The sequence below is a fragment of the Chenopodium quinoa genome, unplaced genomic scaffold (genome assembly GCF_001683475.1).
Source record: "Chenopodium quinoa cultivar QQ74 unplaced genomic scaffold, ASM168347v1, whole genome shotgun sequence".
Lineage (NCBI taxonomy): Eukaryota > Viridiplantae > Streptophyta > Magnoliopsida > Caryophyllales > Amaranthaceae > Chenopodium > Chenopodium quinoa.
Window position 1 is genome coordinate 3,462,515 of NW_018744537.1, and position 20,263 is coordinate 3,482,777.

The 20,263-nt window shown below is 35.6% G+C and overlaps 1 protein-coding gene across 2 annotated transcripts; it reads right to left on the minus strand.

Annotated features, from left to right (window-relative positions):
• Window positions 1-13,688: 13,688 nt before the first annotated feature.
• LOC110698704 (boron transporter 4-like) lies at window positions 13,689-19,932 on the minus strand. Of its 2 annotated transcripts, none has more exons than XM_021876208.1 (13): window positions 19,517-19,932; window positions 18,600-18,706; window positions 18,372-18,454; window positions 16,982-17,174; window positions 16,737-16,875; window positions 16,318-16,650; window positions 16,029-16,202; window positions 15,832-15,927; window positions 15,609-15,725; window positions 15,161-15,483; window positions 14,666-14,945; window positions 14,424-14,534; window positions 13,689-14,298 (listed from the first exon to the last, which is right to left on the minus strand). In XM_021876208.1, the coding sequence occupies exons 2-13, from the start codon at window positions 18,692-18,694 to the stop codon at window positions 14,266-14,268; spliced, it is 1,977 nt and encodes a 658-aa protein (XP_021731900.1). In that variant the 5' UTR covers window positions 18,695-18,706; window positions 19,517-19,932; the 3' UTR covers window positions 13,689-14,265. The 2 variants fall into 2 exon arrangements, with proteins under 2 accessions (XP_021731900.1, XP_021731899.1); XM_021876207.1 differs by having other exon boundaries at window positions 18,600-18,723.
• Window positions 19,933-20,263: the final 331 nt, after the last annotated feature.

Sequence of the window (20,263 nt, forward strand, 5' to 3'; positions counted from 1 at the left end):
ATGATGAATGCAAGCTTTCAAGATGTCCTCATATCTCTATATACTTAGTTACTCAGTGTATGAACTTAAGAAACAAAAGTGTTGGAAGGAACTAAGAAGAAACATGAAGTTCCTGAAGGAACTTGACGATTGACGGATGACTTAGAAAAGTTTTTAACAGTTTTCAAAATCCTTAATTTAAGGAAGAGATAAAATCAGTTTGAAAATATTGGGATAAAATCAGTTGAAAAGATTTATTTTATAAATAAATAAAATCTAAATAATTCTTTAATTTAAAAGATAAATTTATTTTAAATTAATTAATTGTTTAAATATCTTTTTAATAAATAAATATTTATCTTTTTAATAAATGTTCTTTTAAACTGATTTTTGACTTGGTAAAATTCTGTTTGCTTAAAAACAGGATGCACGTTGGATTTGGGAGTCAAGTTAGTGAAATCATGGTTCTCAACTTCCTCCACTTACATCCCAACTTCCCAGTATAGGTGAACGTGGGATTGAGGGGGAAGTAGGAATATGATGGAAGCTTGGATAATCTCCCTATAAAAACAGATCAACGTTAAGTTTTGAAAGTGTGGAAAAACAATCTTAAGTATTCTGAGCATAGAGTTTCAGTGTGTTTAAAAGAGAAGTTCCTTCCATCCTTAGTCTCTTAAGTTCTTTAGAAAATACTTGTAATCATTGTGTAATTGGGTTTGGGTTGTGAGAGTTGTAAAGTGTGAGATTTGAGAGAGTTGTTTACACTGTACAAGTGATTCGGAGTAGAATCACAAAGTGTGAGAAACTGTGATTGAGGGATCACAGTTGGGTAACTTGAGTTCCTCACGAAACTTGAGTCTAGGCAACGTATTAGTGATTGTAAATCATTTTTACATAGTGAATTTATTCATTACCTATCTCAGTGTCTTTTCTCTTAGTAGTAGATTTAATTCCGCAAAATTTACCATAGTCTACATACACTACAATTCACCCCCCCTCTTGTAGTATACATTGTTCTATCAGTTGGTATCAGAGCAAGGAACTCGGAAAAGCAGGAAGCCCTGTCGAGTCAAGTTCCTGGAGGAACAATGTCAAAGGACGAGAGACTAGCTGAAGGTTACTCTACACAAAGACCACCACTCTTCAATGGGAAGTACTATGCCTATTGGAAGACAAGGATGGAGATGTTCATACAGTCCGAGAATTATCAAGTCTGGCGAGCTATCGAAGTAGGAGATTACGAGGTAACCAAGACCAATGCAGAAAATGAGGTAATTCCTAAACCTATCTCTGAATATGATAGAAATGACTTTGAGAAGAAAGAGATTAATGCTACTGCTAAAAAACTCCTAGTTTGGGGTTTAGGGCCAGATGAACACACTCGTGTTATGGGATGTAAAACAGCAAAAGAAATATGGGATTTACTAGAAATAACCCACGAAGGAACTCATGAAGTCAAACGTTCTAAAATTGATATACTGCTTTCTAAATATGAACGTTTTGAAATGGGTTCAAAAGAAACTATTCAAGAAATGTTTACTCGTTTTAAAAATATTACTAATGAATTAGTTTCTCTTGGTAGAGTTGTTCCTATGGATGAACAGGTACGCAAAATTCTAAGAAGCCTTCCTGAAGATGAACGGTGGAGAGCCAAAGTGGCTGCTTTGCAGGAATCAAAGGACTTTACAACCTTTAACCTTGAACAACTTGCAGGTTCCTTGATAACTCATGAGCTTCACCTATCAAACAAAATTCAAGAAAGCTCAAAAAGCCGAGGAATCGCTTTAAAAGTTGCCCAACCAAGTGATGAGGATTCCGAATCTGGAGAGGAAGAAGCTGCCATGCTAGTCAGGAAGTTAAAAAAGCTGTACCGCAACAAAAGGTTTGGTGACCAAAAGAAAAGGAACTTCAAGAAGAACCAATACTCCAAGGAAACAGGAGGTTGCCACAAATGTGGGAACACAGATCACTTCATCAAGGAATGCCCTCTCTGGGAATCATAAAAAGGAAAAGGCAAAATGAAGGAACACGGAAAATCTAATACTCCTAACTTTTCAAAATCTGATTACAGGAAAGCCATGATAGCTGCGTGGGGAGACACAAGTTCTGAGGATGAAGAAGAATCCACGGAAGAAGAAACTGCAAACCTGTGTTTGATGGCTAAACACAGTGAAAGGTCAAAGGAGGTAAATCTCGAACCTAAATTTCTGAAATCCCTGTCAAAAGACAAATTAATTTCTTTGCTCATAGAAACATTGGATGAATATAAAGAAATATGTCTTAAACTTGGACAAAATGAAAAAGCTCTAGAAATCTATAAGGATCATATGAAATATTTGAATAGTTCAAGAACAGATGTTCAGGGAAGATTCTTTGATTTGCTAGATAGAAATACTATGCTTAAAGAAACACGGGAAAGAGTCAAAAATGAAAATATCATATTAAATGTTGATTTGACTCAGTATAAATTGCTATGCACTAACATTGATTCTAATAATGCTCTTCAATTGCCTTTAGTAACCTTTAATGATGATCTTGAAAATTTGAAAAAAGAATTGCAGGTTACTAAAGACAAAAATGAGTTCCTTGAAAAGGATCTAGAAAGAGCAAGAAACAATGAGAGTGTAATCCACATGGGAGTTCCAAAGTGGATACTTGAAGCTCAAACCAGAAGGACAGAAGGTTTGGGTTTCAACCACAAAAAGAAGAGTAGTAGTAAAAAGAAAAACTATGTGGAACTTCCTAGTGAGACTGTGTGTTCCTTCTGTGGCAAGTCAGGACACAAAGATACTGAATGCAAAAGAAAGGAACTTAAGTCCACTAAAAATATAGTTTATGTATGGCAAAAGAAAAATGAGTCTGCTGTATCAACGAAGGAACCCATGAAAGATGGGGTTCCTGAATCTAACCCTTAGTTTCTTTTGCAGGTCGTAGTGAGGGGGAACAACCAATGGTACCTCGATAGTGGTTGTTCCAAGCACATGACAGGAGATGAATCAAGATTTCTCTCACTGACGGCCTATACAGGAGGAACTGTGACCTTTGGTGATAATAAGAAAGGCAGCATTGTTGCCGTAGGAAAAGTTGGAAGGTCAAGTTCCCAAGCTATTGATAACGTTTTTTTAGTCGAGGGCCTCAAACACAGCTTATTAAGCATATCACAATTTTGTGATAAAGGAAACTCAGTAAGTTTTGATTCTGAAAAATGTAGCATCATTCAGAATGACACTGGGAAAGTTTTGCTGGAAGGAACTCGGAAAGGGAACACTTATACAGTGGATCTCAATACAGTTCCGAGGAACAACTTAACTTGCCTCAGTGTCATTGAGGATGATCCTTTACTGTGGCATAAACGTTTTGGTCATGCAAGTTTCTCTTTGATTGATAAATTAAGAACAAGGAACTTGGTAGAGGGACTTCCTTCAATCAAGTTCCTATGTGACAAAATTTGTGATGCTTGTGTGAAAGGAAAACAGGTCAGATCATCCTTTAAATCCAAGAAAATGGTGAGTTCCACGAAACCTTTAGAGTTAATTCATATGGATTTGTGTGGTCCTATGAGGATTCAAAGTAGAAGTGGAAAGAAGTATGTCTTAGTAATTGTTGATGATTATTCTAGATTCACATGGGTAATTTTTATGTCTAGCAAAGATGAGACTTTTGATGAGTTTGTCACATTTTTCAGGAGAATTCAAAAGTCCACCGGACATCAACTGATACACCTTAGATCTGATCATGGCACTGAATTTGAGAATTTTAAATTTGATGATTTATGCAGGGAACAAGGCTTAAGTCATAATTTCTCAGCTCCAAGAACTCCACAGCAAAATGGAGTTGTGGAAAGGAAGAACAGAACCTTAGAAGACATGGCTCGAACCATGTTAATAGCCAGCGATCTTCCAAGGAACTTCTGGGCAGAAGCCGTGAATACAGCCTGTTATATTATAAATCGTGTCATGCTAAGGCCTATATTAAATAAGACACCCTATGAACTTATGAAAGGCAGAAAACCGAATATATCTCATCTGAGAGCATTTGGTTGTAAATGTTTTGTGCATAATAATGGTAAAAGGAACATAGGGAAATTCGATGAAAGAAGTGATGAAGCCGTATTTCTCGGATATGCTACTAACAGTAAAGCGTATAGAGTTTATAATAAACGCACTATGTGTGTTGAGGAAAGTGTGCATGTTATATTTGATGAAACTAATCCACTTCCATGTACACAGGAACATGAGGACTATGACTTTGAAATTGGTCTAGTACGTCCTCAAGAACAAGAAGAAGATGCAGTAATTCCAAATAAGCAGCCAACTCGATTAAATGAAAATCATGAAAATCCAGAGAAGGAACTCGACATACAGACTGAAGTTCCTTCGAGATAACAGCCTCAGAATGAAGAACCTGCCGAGGAACCAATAACACAAGAGGAAATCACTAAAGAAGAAGCAACAGGCTCAGGAAATCAGAATAGTCGAGTTCCTATCCAAACCTTCCAGCCCAAACCTTGGAAGCACCAAAAGTCACACCCACTGGACAAAATTATCAGTGACTTATGCAAAGGAACTCAGACTAGATCGCAAATGAGGAACTTCTGTGCCTTCAATGCTTTTCTATCTACTTTGGAACCTCGCAACCACAAAGAAGCCTTAGAAGACCCTGACTGGATTATAGCCATGCAAGAGGAACTCAATGAATTCGAAAGAAATCAGGTATGGCATCCTGAACCTAAGCCACTAGATAAAAAGGTCATAGGCTTAAAATGGGTCTTTCGAAACAAACTTGATGAATATGGTACAATTGTACGAAATAAGGCTAGGTTGGTTGTAAAGGGATATAACCAACAGGAGGGTATTGATTTTGAGGAAACATTTGCTCCTGCTGCTAGACTTGAGGCTATTAGAATTTTAATATCTTTTGCTGCTTTTATGGGTTTTAAACTGTATCAGATGGACGTAAAGTGTGCGTTTTTGAATGGTTTATTAAAAGAAACAGTTTACGTCAATCAACCCCCTGGATTCGAGAATCCAAATTTTCCAAACCATGTTTTTAAACTTGATAAGGCTCTCTACGGACTAAAACAAGCTCCAAGAGCATGGTATGAAAGATTGTCTAAGTTCCTTTTGGAAAATGATTTTAAACGAGGAAAAATTGATAAAACTTTGTTTTTAAAATCTAAAGGAACTCATCTTTTAGTTGTACAGATCTATGTTGATGATATTATATTTGGTGCAACTAACGAATCTTTGTGCAAGTACTTTGCTGACTTGATGTGTAGTGAGTTCCAAATGAGCATGATGGGGGAACTCAATTTCTTTTTAGGACTGCAGATCAAACAAACAGAATCAGGAATATTTATACATCAGCAAAAATATGTCAAGGAACTCCTGAAAAAGTATAACCTTGACAACGCAAAGACTAACCACACTCCTATGGGAACTAACTCTAGATTAGACGAAGATCCCTCAGGAACTTGTGTGGACCAGACAATGTACAGAGGTATGATTAGTTCCTTATTATATTTAACTGCAAGTAGACCTGACATTTCTTTTAGTGTTGGTCTTTGTGCTAGGTTCCAATCAAATCCAAAAGAGTCGCATCTAACTGCCGTAAAAAGAATACTGAGATATCTTAAAGGAACGGCAGACTTGAGTTTATTCTACCCACTAAGTGATACATTCGATCTCAAAGGATTTGCTGATGCAGATTATGCCGGAGACTTAGTAAATCGCAAGAGCACGTCAGGTATGGTTCAATTCTTAGGCTCTTGTCCAGTTTCTTGGAGTTCCAAGAAACAAAACACTGTTGCTCTATCCACTGCTGAAGCAGAATATGTAGCTGCTGCTGCATGTTGCTCCCAATTAATATGGATAAAGCAACAGTTGCGTGATTTTGGCATAATTTTAGAATGTGTTCCTATATACTGTGATAATACTAGTGCTATTTGCATCTCAAAAGATCCAGTACATCATTCACGTGTAAAGCATATTCATGTTAGGCATCACTTTCTAAAAGACAATGTGGAAAAAGGCTCTATTAAATTAGAATTTGTACAAACTGAATATCAAATTGCTGACATTCTAACAAAGCCTTTGAGTAGAGAAAAATTCGAAAAGATGCGATTGGAACTCGGAATGATAAAGCTGAATTGAGCAGTTCTTCTTGGAACCCCAAGGTATGTCTTAGTGAAACGACTGAGCATTGCTATATATAACCTTGGTGTGAAAAACATAATCTCGAATCTTGCAATGAACAAGCATGTAATTCTAATGAGTGTGTGATCATGTGATTATGTCAATAAAGAAGACAAATTAAGCCATATTATTTTCCAAGTTTTTTTTTAAAAGCTCTGTACAGGTCAACCAGTATTTTACTCTGAAGTAACTTACTGGCATTTTTATTTATCTTTAAATTTTTAATTTTATCTTTTTTCATCTTATAAATTCCAAAACAACAAAAAGATTTTTTTTCTCAATTAGATTTTATCTTATTTTTATTTTTCTTTTTATTGTAAATAAATCACACAACCTTTCAACCTCCCCACTAACACGCTTTCCCACATTCACTCCCACATTCACTTCACCTAAACCGTCACTTCACCACACCCCTTAAACCGTCACTTTTTACAAACCCTTCAACTTCATCACCTATCATCACCCGTCACTCCCCACAAACCCCTCCTCACCTTCACGTTCCCACCAACCTCCATTTATACACTTCTCCTACTTCCTCAAAATTCACCCAACCATGAAAACCAACATAAATTCCAACCCCTTAGAACGACGATCCGGACGGAACTCACCATCAAAACCCGTCCCTCCAACTATGATAATCCCTTCCTCCTCTCACGCACCAAAACGCAAGGCTACTCAACCCAAGGAAAAACCAGAAAAAACTAAGGCCCGTCGCACCAAAGCCCGGCAAACCCGAAACGACAAATTCTTACTTGGGTATGCAATTGATCACTCATGGTGCACGGATTGTAAGTTTTCCGAAATTTTAGAGTTGTTGGATTATCAAAATTGGATATATTTGTTGGATGTATGTTCAAAGTTTCCAATTTATCCTACATTAATGGATGAATTTTGCTCCTCTTTTGTTTGCGTTGATGGTGTATGTAGTGCTACGGTTGGTGGTGTGAATATTGAGTTTGATGCAGGTTATTTGGCCAAATTGTTTAAAACCCCAAATATTGGATATAGAACCTATGTCAAAAACAAATCCAAAAACACCGTAGATGGCCACAATGAAACCGAAATTGTCACATTTATTGGTGGAAACCCGAAAGTTACTACAACTAACCACAATGCCTTAACTCCTTTGCATAAACTATTGTTCAACATCATTTGGAGAGGAATTCTTCCTCGTTCCCAAAAACGCAGCACTGTAACCCTGTTAGATGCATCCCTTATCTTCTGTCTAGCAAAGAAAGTTAGCATTAACTTTCCTGCCTTAATGATAGCCCACCTAGACCACTGCATTCCCGACCTACACATACCCTATGGTTCCCTTTTGACAGTGGTGTTTCAGGATTTGAAAGTTCCTTTGCCACAAACCGAGACATACATTCTCAAACCTGAACACATCCTTCAAGAAAAATCATTGTTAAAGCTGAAATTAAAAGTGGTGAATGGGAATGTTTGTTTTGCATCTAATGTGCAAAGTGATTCCGAGGGGGAACACAGTGAGGGGGAAGGAGACAAGAAAGAGGAAAATCGTGAGGAAAATAAAAATGCAATTGGAGAGAAAGAACCAGAGAAGGATTGTGAAGAAGAGGTAGAAGAAGTTAAGAGTGATGGGGTAGTAGAGAGTGCAAATGAGGAGGAGGAAGAGGATGATCAAGAGAATGAGAAGGAGGAAGAGGATGCTCAGGAGGCATTACTGCAAGAGTTACTTCAGGAAGTTGGGGGTTCTGTCAAACACACCCCTATACCAGGCAGACGAAGGAGGAGTGTCAGACTTGCTTCATCCAAACCCAAACCCCTGCATTCTGAGCTTGTCATTGTTGAGTTGGATGAAGAATCAACTAAAGTTTCTGAAGGAACTTCCACCCAAGTTCCTCCGGGCCCCTCCTCTTCTGTTCCAGAGGGAACTCCATCACCACCTCAAATTCCATCCCCTGCTCACCACACCATACCTTCTCCCCTTGCTTCCCAGCCTTGTACTTCTGGTTTCGGATTCAGCGCTTTTAGCTCTGGTCCAAGTCTCTTGCAAATCCAAGAGGAACTTCAGCATTTGTCCACTACACTTACACAGAGTATAACTACCCTTACCTCTAAAGTGGATCACTTGGCTACTACAGTTGAGGGGCTGCAAACTCAGATGATTTCTCTGGAAAATAAAATCAATGCTCATATGGACTCCTCATCCCAGGAAGTCAAAGCTACGGTGAAGGAACAGTGCTACAAGACCATTCTCAAGGCAATCAAAGATGTTCCTTTACCATGAAGCTCCTACCACTTCCACTCTCTGCCAAACATACCTACCCCACTGTCTCTTGTGATTTATGAACAATGTTCTTCTGTTCAGTTTTTCTTTTGTTAATTTTGGATCTTTTTTGGTTTGTTTTATAGATTTTGTTTTGATTCGGTTTGAAATCAATTGGCTTGATTTGTTTTTTAATTTGATATTCTCATTCTGGTTGCATATGAACTGTGTGCGCATGCTTAATCGTTCATGAATTCAGATTTACTACTCCCTCCGTAGTTTAGTACTATATATAGCATGCTCTTTCTATCATTTTGATAATGTCAAAAGGGGGAAGAGAAGAACAAACTCAGAAAGCTAGACTCAAACCGATTCCTCTTCAAGTCTTCATCGTTTAAGCAAAGGTATAAATCTCATAATTTATTAATTTGTAGAATGATGCAGACTTCTTAATACTTAGTTTATTTTTTTCTGTTTTGTTTATATAATTAGTTTACTGTTAATAGTTCCGAAATTTGCCTGGATGATTATTTTGTTTAACCGAGTTTGTTTTTGTTTGTCATCATCAAAAAGGGGGAATATTGTTGAATTGACTACCTTATATTTTGATGATTGACTTACGTAAAACAAACTCCGACTAATGATGTTTAAAAGAGTCTTGGTTAAGCAGAAGATTCAGGTTTGAAGTAATATGTTCCGGAGTAGGAACAACAAAGTTTGGAAGACTTGATGATGAATGCAAGCTTTCAAGATGTCCTCATATCTCTATATACTTAGTTACTCAGTGTATGAACTTAAGAAACAAAAGTGTTGGAAGGAACTAAGAAGAAACATGAAGTTCCTGAAGGAACCTGAAGTTCCTGAAGGAACTTGACGATTGACGGATGACTCAGAAAAGTTTTTAACAGTTTTCAAAATCCTTAATTTAAGGAAGAGATAAAATCAGTTTGAAAATATTGGGATAAAATCAGTTGAAAAGATTTATTTTATAAATAAATAAAATCTAAATAATTCTTTAATTTAAAAGATAAATTTATTTTAAATTAATTAATTGTTTAAATATCTTTTTAATAAATAAATATTTATCTTTTTAATAAATGTTCTTTTAAACTGATTTTTGACTTGGTAAAATTCTGTTTGCTTAAAAACAGGATGCACGTTGGATTTGGGAGTCAAGTTAGTGAAATCATGGTTCTCAACTTCCTCCACTTACATCCCAACTTCCCAGTATAGGTGAACGTGGGATTGAGGGGGAAGTAGGAACATGATGGAAGCTTGGATAATCTCCCTATAAAAACAGATCAACGTTAAGTTTTGAAAGTGTGGAAAAACAATCTTAAGTATTCTGAGCATAGAGTTTCAGTGTGTTTAAAAGAGAAGTTCCTTCCATCCTTAGTCTCTTAAGTTCTTTAGAAAATACTTGTAATCATTGTGTAATTGGGTTTGGGTTGTGAGAGTTGTAAAGTGTGAGATTTGAGAGAGTTGTTTACACTGTACAAGTGATTCGGAGTAGAATCACAAAGTGTGAGAAACTGTGATTGAGGGATCACAGTTGGGTAACTTGAGTTCCTCACGGAACTTGAGTCTAGGCAACGTATTAGTGATTGTAAATCATTTTTACATAGTGAATTTATTCATTGCCTATCTCAGTGTCTTTTCTCTTAGTAGTAGATTTAATTCCGCAAAATTTACCATAGTCTACATACACTACAATTCACCCCCCCTCTTGTAGTATACATTGTTCTATCATATACGTTTATTATTAATCTTAAATTTATACTTGTATTGTTATGGTGTGGGGAGAGCTCAAGCCATAATGATACTATACGTCTATACCTAAGATTAGGCAAGGATACCGAACTTCTCATTTACTGTGTCTCTATGCATTATCAACTTCATGGTGTGTTTTTTAGGCAACACATTAAACTTTGGAATTTATTTAGATGGTACATCAATTATCTTTTTAGCATTATGCATTTATGCAAGATATGAAGTGCTTCCCAAAGGTCAGATAATTGTTAAAATATTCCGTCCAAAATATGTAATACTCTTTTATGGATAAAGATATATGTAAGTTTTAGGGATACAACTAATAAATACTTCAAATTTTTCTATATTATTTTCCATACGTATCAATTTAGGAATGTATAACAAAAACAAGTATTGTTGACTGGTTTAATTAACGTATTTATTACATTTATTAATTGTGCTTTTAAAATGGCTTTACATGTATCAATTTGATTTTAAAAAAAAATCATTTTTCTTCTATTAATTACAATCATTTTCTTCTATCAAATTGAGCAATTTTGAGCCCATGTAATTGACAAGCAAGTAGACTCAACAGCTAAGGAAAAGGGATGGAATGCACATGGTCTTCTTTTGTTTGTTTTATGTATCACTACTGAAATTTAATTTTGTCAATACATGATTGATGGGGCTAGGGTTGACAAGTATGGTCATGTAAATGATGACATGATATGAACCGTTTCTCATGGCTCAATCTACGTTACTAACTTTAATGGAATATTTCTATCATAGATTGCTAAACATTTACGTGACTCTTTTATCTTAGGAGACTTAAACATAGCCCACATAAGTCAGTGCAAGAGCAATAGTGCAATACAGCATGAGAAAAATGATGATTTAAAATTTTATTCATAACATGTTGATCCGTGTATTTGAGACATGTTGATCTTTGAACCATGTATTTGTATTTGGAAAATCAGACATTACAGACATATTTTAAGGGTGTGTTAAAATAGGTCTAATAGTTTTTTTTATAAATTTAATCAAATATGATAAGTTCAATAAACATCATTAATGCTCAATAAGCTAAGTTTACACTCTTGCAATTATGTCCAATCAATTCTATTCAAGTCTAATGAGTAAAATTCATATAATTTCAGGTAAAAAAATGTTTTTTTTTTTAATTTTTAATTTTTTTTAATAGTTTTACCGTATTAAAAAAAGTGACAATGTTAAATTAAGGCCACATATTGACATATGAAGGTCTTATACTTTATGACAAGAAGCATTCTCTCGCTTTCAAAGTACTCAATACGCTCTAAATAAGTGACCCAAGTGTTTTCATAAGTTGAATAGTACTAATTTTGATCACATAAATCTCATCAACGCATAAGAAACAATATAGTTATAAGAGATATTGTAAGATATTCAATGTGAAAATTTCTATCTCATCATTTTATTATTAGAGTCAAATTTGTGTCTTAAAAGTTATGCAAAGAGCTAGTGTCACCATTAATTTAAAATAATTTAAAATAGAAGGAGTCCTTTATTTGAGCTGTCGATCCTAAATTTTAATGCAACCATTCTACGAAGAAAGAATAAATAAATAAATAAAAGGAAATTTTAGAAAATAACACCACAAAAATATCACAATTTTGATTATAACCACAAAAAAAATAAAAAAATAAAAAAAAAATTAATAAAAAACCTAACCCAAACCCAGCCGGCACCACCTTCTCCAACCGCGCCGACAGCCTAACCCAAGCTGTCGGCACCCCCTGCCCCCACAAAAACCGGCAAAACTCTCCCTTCCCCTCTTCCCCCTCCCCGAAAACAGATTTTTCACCAAATACCACTGAGTTATTGCAAAATTCACCATATACCACACAAAATTTTCTAATTCACCATATAGCACTGAATTAATGTACATTAACACAGAATGCCATTTTTGGTAACTGCCGTTAGTAATTAAGGTTAATTGTGCCACGTGGCAGCTTGTAATTGGTTCTTATTAATATTATTTAATTACTTAAATAATAAATAAATAAATAAATAAAACAGCCACCTTCTCTCTCTCTCCTCTGACCAAACACCCAGACCACCACCTTATCCCGACATCCCTTGCCGGCACGAAATCCGACCAGATTCCCCCAGTCGCCGGTGCATTGACATCCCCCTGTCGCGCCTCCCCTGCCCCTAAACCACCAGCCCCTTCCTCGAAACCAACCCCCTCAGCCCGAAACCTTCTCCTCGAAGAATCCCCAAATTCTCAATCATTCCTCCCAAAACGAAATCAGATAATTAGGGTTTCGAGATGAAGGTCGAAAATCATGGGTTTCTTCTATTCTCAAAGCTTTAGGGTTTGGTTTCGCTCGATTTTAGGGTTTGATTTCGCTCGATTTTATGGTTGATTTTTCTCAATTTTCTCTCTTCATTGCCGCCATTAAAGAAACCTTTCATGGGTCATGTCAAGATTTGGGGGCTTTTCTGGCAACTAGGGCTGACTTACAGGCTGCTTGGTGGCGTGTTGTGTTGGATTTGAGGGTATTCTAGCGGCAAATTTGAGGAGGAAGGGTTAAGTTTTTGGGGCGTTGTATTGGGTGAGGCGTCGGAGCGAGGAAGGGAGTCGTCGGCGGTGCTTTGGGCGTTTGGGGTTCTGGGTTGGTGGTCTGGGCGGTGTTTTGGGCATTTGGGGTTTTGGGTTGGTGGTCTGGGCGGTGGTTTGAGCGTTGGTGGTGGTCTGGGTGTTCGGTCAGAGGAGAGAGAGAAGGAGGCCTGGCTGTTTTTTTTATTATTTTATTTAAGTAATTAAATAATATTAATAAGAACCAATTACAAGCTGTCACGTGGCACATTTAACCTTAATTACTAACGGTGTTAACGGCAGTTACCAAAAATAGCATTTTGTGTTAATGTACATTAACTGAGTGGTATATAGTGAATTACGCATTAACTTAGTGGTATTTGGTGAAAAATCCGTAAAATCACCCCAACCTTGTTTAACCACCTCAAATCACCACCTACCCACCGTAATTCACCACCTACCACGGTAACATCAACCCCGAAAACCACCATCCCTTACCTTTCACCCTCAAAACGGCCGAAATCAAGCCCTCGATCGGTCGATTTCGACCGCCAATTACGCAGAAACGGGGGAAATGGGTGTAGATTTCGCGGCGGTTTGGGAAATGGGGGTGGATTTCGCGGTGGCTAGAGATGGTTTTGCGGTGATTTGAAGGGCTTGGGGTGGTTTCCGGGAAGGGGGAAGGGGGAAGGGGGGAAGAGGTGGAGCGGCGATTAAAGGGGTTGGTTTCGTCAGCTTTTGTGGGGGTAGGGGATGCCGGCGCCTGGGATGGTTTTTGCGGTGGTGGGATGGCTGGGTTAGGGGTTATTTATTTATTTATTTTTAATTTATTTATTTAAACCAATAGACACTTGACACGTGTCTTCTATGGCCTTACTAACGGATTTCATCCAAAAATCTGTTAAGTGGTGGTGAAATCAATTTTTGGGATTTTTTTGTGGTGTTATAATAAATTTTTTTATTTTTGTTTTTTTTGGTGTTATAATTAAGATCGTGACGTTTTAGTGGTGTTATTTTCTAAAATTTCCTAAATAATAATACTCTTGAGTGCACCACAACTTGGAATGCCATTAGCTCATAAAAAAACGAGCATGCTAGTTAGAGAAATAAAATACAAGAAAACGTGAAATTTCATTATCTTTGGTCAAACAATGCACATAAAATGGAAAGAATTCAATCTTAAAACCTTAAACATGTACTTGTGTTATATATAACCTCAATCTTAACCTTTTGGCCAAGATGTCACTGATAATTTCAATACAACAATTTATGGAAAGCAATACATTAAGTTTGTGCATGATGAACTGGTACATGATAAGCCCCTCCTAGCAAAGTTTACATAAATACTCATTTAATGAAGGGAAATCAAGCTTTAATTTGGACCTTAAATTAACCTATACATTTTTACAGGTTATAACCTCAATCTTAATTTTTCGACTAAGAAATCATTGGTATTATCATACAAACTTAAGAATTCAAATTATACCAAAAATTTTATGCATGATCGAATAATATCTTTTCTACTTGCTTCACTCTGGATGAAGAACTTCGTGTGGTCGAACCTGAAAATGCACAAGTATAGCTAAGTTAAGGTAGTGACTAGTGAATAAGTTTTAATTTGATGTTTCATAATTCTATATGTGCTACTATCAACTATAGAAATTAGTTTTTTTAATAAAAAATTAACCTGAGGATTTTCAAAGCTCAAGGTTCTGAGTTTAAACTCCCCTCTGCTGGTTGTCAGTTCATCAAATATCTCACCATCATCTCCTACAAGCTCATCTTCGAGAGCATCCCTCTGTAAACCAATATGGTAAATACGATCACAATCTTACCCTTATACGAAGTATGATTTTAGTTATCATTAGTGTCTAAAAAATTATTAGGTAAAATTAATGTATTGCAACATCAAACTGTCAAATTACTTACTCTGAAAGACAAACTATGAGCGCGCCTTGGTGCACCAGCAATCTCCTCATACTCAGCAGCATCTAGTTCTTGCAGATAAGCCGGGTGGAACAGCTTAGGGAGCATGTATTGGCGTATGCTTATGAGAAGGAAGAAAGGCAAAGGAAATAGAATCCCAGCAATTGGAATCCAGGTAATTCCGAAGCAAATAGCCAAGTATATGAACTGGAATATTGTGAAAGCAGCAATGTATTTGAAGGGCACTGATTCTACATAAGAGGCATGAGCATCTTCCAGAACCCTGCATCAAAAGGACTTATATCAGCATGATTCGATGACAAAGGTTTAGTGTGTGTCGTATATAGACCGTGCATAGGGCATGGCCTATTATCCCTCTTCATGATCACATTGTGACACTAAGCATCCAAGTAAGTATATATTAGTCACTTATATATTAGAACTCGAAATGTAGCAGCCAACATTTTAGAATAAGATTTTAGTTAATGTGAGCCTTACTTGTAACGCCTAGATGGAGTGACAAAAAGGAGGAGGATTCTTTCCCAAAATTGGCTTCCTGGGAGACTATCAATGGCCATGTACGCGAAGTATCCCCAAAGAACAGAGGTGGGTATCAACTTGATCACGGGCATAGCAAACAAAGCGCCTGCTACAAGGACTGACTGTAACAAGTTGCTCAATCTTTGCTCATTGACTCTAACAGGCAAATATGCATCGATGTGATCGAGTCTAAAAGGCTTGTTGTCCTTTGATTCAGGGCTGCTGTCTCCCTTCATCACTGCCTGTTTTAGTTCTTCAAGCTCCTTGGCAACTATATAGGGCTAAAATAACAAACTGTTATGGTCTTATTCATTGATAATACTACTCGAGAATTCATGTTATTAAAGAGCACTTGTCCAAAAAACTGAAAAAAAAAATGTAATTAAAGAACATCTTAAGAGCTTACATCAGGACTTTGATCCATTTCGATAAAAACATTTTGCATTTGGCCATAGATCTCATTTCTGCTAGCATTCTTCTTAATGCTTTCCTTGGCAGATTCAACCATCTTCTTCCCTATTAACTGTAATTCGATTGCAATATATGCGAGTTAAGCTAAAATATGACAGCAGTACTAACAAGACTACGATCTTAATTAATAATTTAATACTAGTATTTTGAACACGTACCTGCTTTTTAAGGCTAGCAAGGCTCTTAGTATGCATTGGAGATTGTGGAAGAACACCATTTGCAGGTGGAAGTCCAAGAAGTCCACAAATCAATGTCTACAAATCGCGTCATGTAGTTTAAGATAATCAATCACTTTATTAAGTTTCAATGAAATAGTATATGATAAAATGAGAAGGAAAATACTTATGGATCATACCATAAGTCCAAGAACCAAGATATCATAGTGGTAAGCAGAAGGTTTTCTTAGATTGAACTCCTTTTGTTGGGCCAATTGTGAAGCAACAGTATGATCGAAAAAATACAGTCCTGCTACCATCAAAGCCGGGACTATGGCAGAAAAAATGTATGTTACAGGCACCTTTGCCATATCCTGCATTTTAAACACAATCTCACATATCACAAAATGTTCAGAATTTTACAGCAGAGTAAATTTTAACACTTTCTCAACTGTCATATAAACCTGAATTTGCATAATGAATGCTTACCGTGATCACAGTCCAATGGCACAAGGATTCAGATTGCCAAGGCAGAGGACTATAGAGTCTTCGAGGTACGCCCTGTGGAACTCCTTTAGGCACGCTATATGATAAGGCAGTCCAAACCACAACCATCAAAGGAACTCCATAATCTGCAGTGAAGCTTCTGATACGCCCTGTACAATACCGCCATGATCTTGCTCTACGACTCTTTAAGGCCGTGGAAAGAACACCAAAGGTAAAAATGAGGCCCAACAACCCATTTACATACCGCCATTGGAACTGGAATTGCTCTTCACTAGAATCCTCGGCCTTGGGAACTCCAAACTCACTTACAGCACCCTGCATAAAATAAAATCATAAGATCAATACTGACTTTATGAAATAAAACGAAGTTCACCTAGTAAACTACTTCATATTATAACTACCTTGATAGCTTCTTGGATGAAGAGGACTGTAATCAACATGCCAAATAGCTCCCCAGCAATCCTTGTAAACCGGTTGATGATCGAGGCAACATTAAATATCGAAAGAAGAACTAACATAAGGGCAGTCCATACACAAACCCTGAGTAATAAGGTAACAATTTTTTGTAAGAATGTCGTGCATGTAGACAACCTTATATTAAAGTCATCATGTTCTTAAGATATGTTCAGAAATTTTAAAGTTATACCATCCTGCCCAAGCTAGATAAAGTTCTTGTCCCAAATCGGACCGCCCTTTCGCAAAGTTGTAGAGGTAAGAGTACATAATCACAGTTGGTTCTGCAACCCCAACTATCAATAGAGGTTGTCCACCAAAAAATGATTGTATGATCCCACATATTGCTGTTGAAGCTAGAGTCTCAACCGTGCTCAAGCTTCCATCTACATATAGAAGGAAATATATTTATATACATACATCACTTTTGACATATAAAGTTAATAATGAAGTAGCAAATTCCTATATTCGTATTGAAAAACAACATATCTACATTGAAAGGTCCGAAACTAAGCAAGACTAGGTCTAGTGGCAGGAACTTTGGTTCACCTTTCTCAAAATTGGGCTTTTATATGGGCCAACTGTAATACCTGAAGTAAGGTGTCCAGCTTAAAGCCCATGTGTACAAATACAATGATGTACAAAATAATTACGGAGTACTAGAACTTCCTTTGTTATCAAATTTCAATACATGTACATATAACATTTTTTTTTTTTGCACGGCTTATATGCTATTATCCCTAAAAAAATCAGACTTTGACTATATTTTATTACAGAGTAATTATAAATTTAACTAATTTAATTATTTGTTATTGGAATAATTTTTATGTTTATTTTTAATAAATCAACTTTTTATAATTATTTCTAATATGAATACTCCCTCCGTTTCATATTATATGCAGGATGTTCATAAACTTTAAGAAAATTTATTGGGTGGGGCTCAAAAGAGGTTTTTTTATAATATAAAATATTGTTGGTAGGAGAGAGAAATAATAAATAAAAAAAGTAGTATAAGTAGGGTTGGTAGGAAAGAGAAATAATAAAATATTTGTGAAAGTGGGGTTAGTGGGAGAGAGAACTTATAAAATAATGGTGGGTCCTAGCCAAAAATAGTAGTGTTGCAATTATTATAAAGCATCCGAAAATAAAAAGTGTTGCATTTAATATGAAACGGAGGGATTATAAGATACGACGAACTGGCCGAGTATATACTCTCTCCGTTTTAAAATACTTGCTCCATTTCTCCATGCGCGGAGTTTTAGGGGAAATTGGAATAGAGGTAGTGTGGTTAGTGAAAGGTAAATTGGAGGAGAGAGAATCTAAAGATAATAAAATATAAGTCTATAGGGTCCCACTAATTGAGATAAATGAATTAAATATTGTAAAAAAAATTCAAATAAGGAAATGGGGCTAGTATTTAAAAACGGTCGAAAATGAAAAGTAAAGCAAGTGTTTAAAAATGAAGGAAGTATTAAAATTATGTGTTATACGGAGTATGTAGAAGTCAATATATCGTAAAAAGAAAATATTTACTCGTATCCTAATAAAACATGAGTCGAATAACGGTATAAGAGGAAGAGCACCTGTATCTCTGCTGAGTTGTTCCCCAAAGGCTATGACAGGAAGAGCAGATGCAAAGAAGATGTACGTACTTGGGGCTAGTATCCTGTACTCCAACATCATAAATAAATATAATAAAAATTAATATAATATTGAATCAAATTATTTAAAAATAAAAATTTCACTTTCATTAAAAAAAAAAAAAACAAAAAAAAATCTTATAAATATGGACTAGGAAAAATAAAAGTTACCCAAGTCCAGATCTGATACCACCAACCCAATCTTGCTTGTAACATGCTAATCTTCCTTTGACGTCACATACAACTCCTTGTAATGGTCTTCTCATTTTACCAAATTCCTGGTTTAAATATTCACCTAATTATTCAAAATAAAATAAGTAAGATAACTTATCCTCAAGACCTCAATTATATTGTAATTATATACTATGTATTCCCTTCATTTTTTATCGGTTGTTATCAATTGAGCTCATGCATATATATTCAGATAAAGTTAGTCTATGCATCAATGTTATTTTTATTTGAAAGATTACTCGTAACGTTGGAGTAATATGTGAATTAGAAAATTTTACTTAGTTAAGTAGTCAAATATGATGTATCATTTATTCATATTATTTAAATTACTTCATACGAAGTATAATATATGGTCATACATACAAAATCTATTGATATTAATTAGAAGTATATGATTTAAAATGCTTTTCTATTTAATAGAGACAATGATGAATTCTAAGCAAGAGATTTAATTAAGTAACAATATGAAATACATAAAGTATTATTATTGCTAAGCAGTTGAATTGCTAGAAAAATTAGGTGTGTACTGTTCCATTGCAAAAAATTTAGAGAGTCGTCTCCCATGAACATACATAAATTATGAAGTTTATAAAAATTCTTAGCTTTAACGAGAAATGGTAAATTGGTAAGTCAAACAAAATCCAAAAATTAATTAGGTAAGTGCCTAACATTATAGAAATTACACTAATCATTCATTTGAAGAAGAATTTATTTTTCATTTTTTTCTTTAATATATAAACATATTATTAGATGCAAATATTATAAACTTCTAAATATATACATCGTATATGACATAGTTTATATGATATATATTTCTATATACGCAATACATACTATAATTAAGAGAGAAAACTTACAATATCGAGGGAAAGACGCCGGAAAATACCATGGGCGTCAAACGTTTTTCTCTATATGTAGAGTTAAAGGAGGAAAAAACTTAGAAAAAAAATTAGAGATAAGAGAAATGAGAAGAGTTCAAGTGAATATGGGAGGTTTAAAAAGACCCGCCATAGGGCTGGTAACGTAGGACTTCATAGTGGGCCCCAGTTCGTTAAGGTTTTTTTTTCTGCTTTTTTATTTAATTTGGTGGGGCCCAGTTGATTCTGAGGATGAATACGAGTATTTCGTATTTTTTTTGGTTTCTGATTTCTTGGAAGAAGGAACTAGCTGTCACAAGTACTGTATGATTTGTGTCAACTGTCCGCGATCATTTTACTCGGATCTTTCTAAAAACTAGAGTAACTTGATACTTCCCTTTATCTCATGAGGGAGTTTAAAGGGAGTATTGTTATTCATAAATAATTGCATAACGAGTAGTAAAGTCGTAATTACACGTAATTTTTATTCTGATTTTAGAGTAGTATTATTGAGTGATTAAAAGTATCATTAGGTAATTAAATAGTACCATTGAATATTCAGTGGTACTATGTATGTATGTAGTTATTATATATGCATTTTGTGGTGTTAACTACATGCATATATAGTATCACTAAACAACCAATGGTACTATATAAGTGATGTGGATTTAAACCCCTTAACCTAATAAAGAATCTAAAATCACACAATTAAAATAAGTCCTTCGAATCCCCTTAGAAAATCGAACA

Coding starts and splice junctions, on each gene's coding strand:
- LOC110698704 (XM_021876208.1), bottom strand. CDS start 18,694: ATGAGAAGACCATTACAAGGAGTTGTATGTGACGTCAAAGGAAGATTA. Junction 15,928..16,028: donor TCTTGGTTCTTGGACTTATG/GTATGATCCATA, acceptor CGCGATTTGTAG/ACATTGATTTGTGGACTTCT. Junction 15,484..15,608: donor AAATGGATCAAAGTCCTGAT/GTAAGCTCTTAA, acceptor TTGTTATTTTAG/CCCTATATAGTTGCCAAGGA.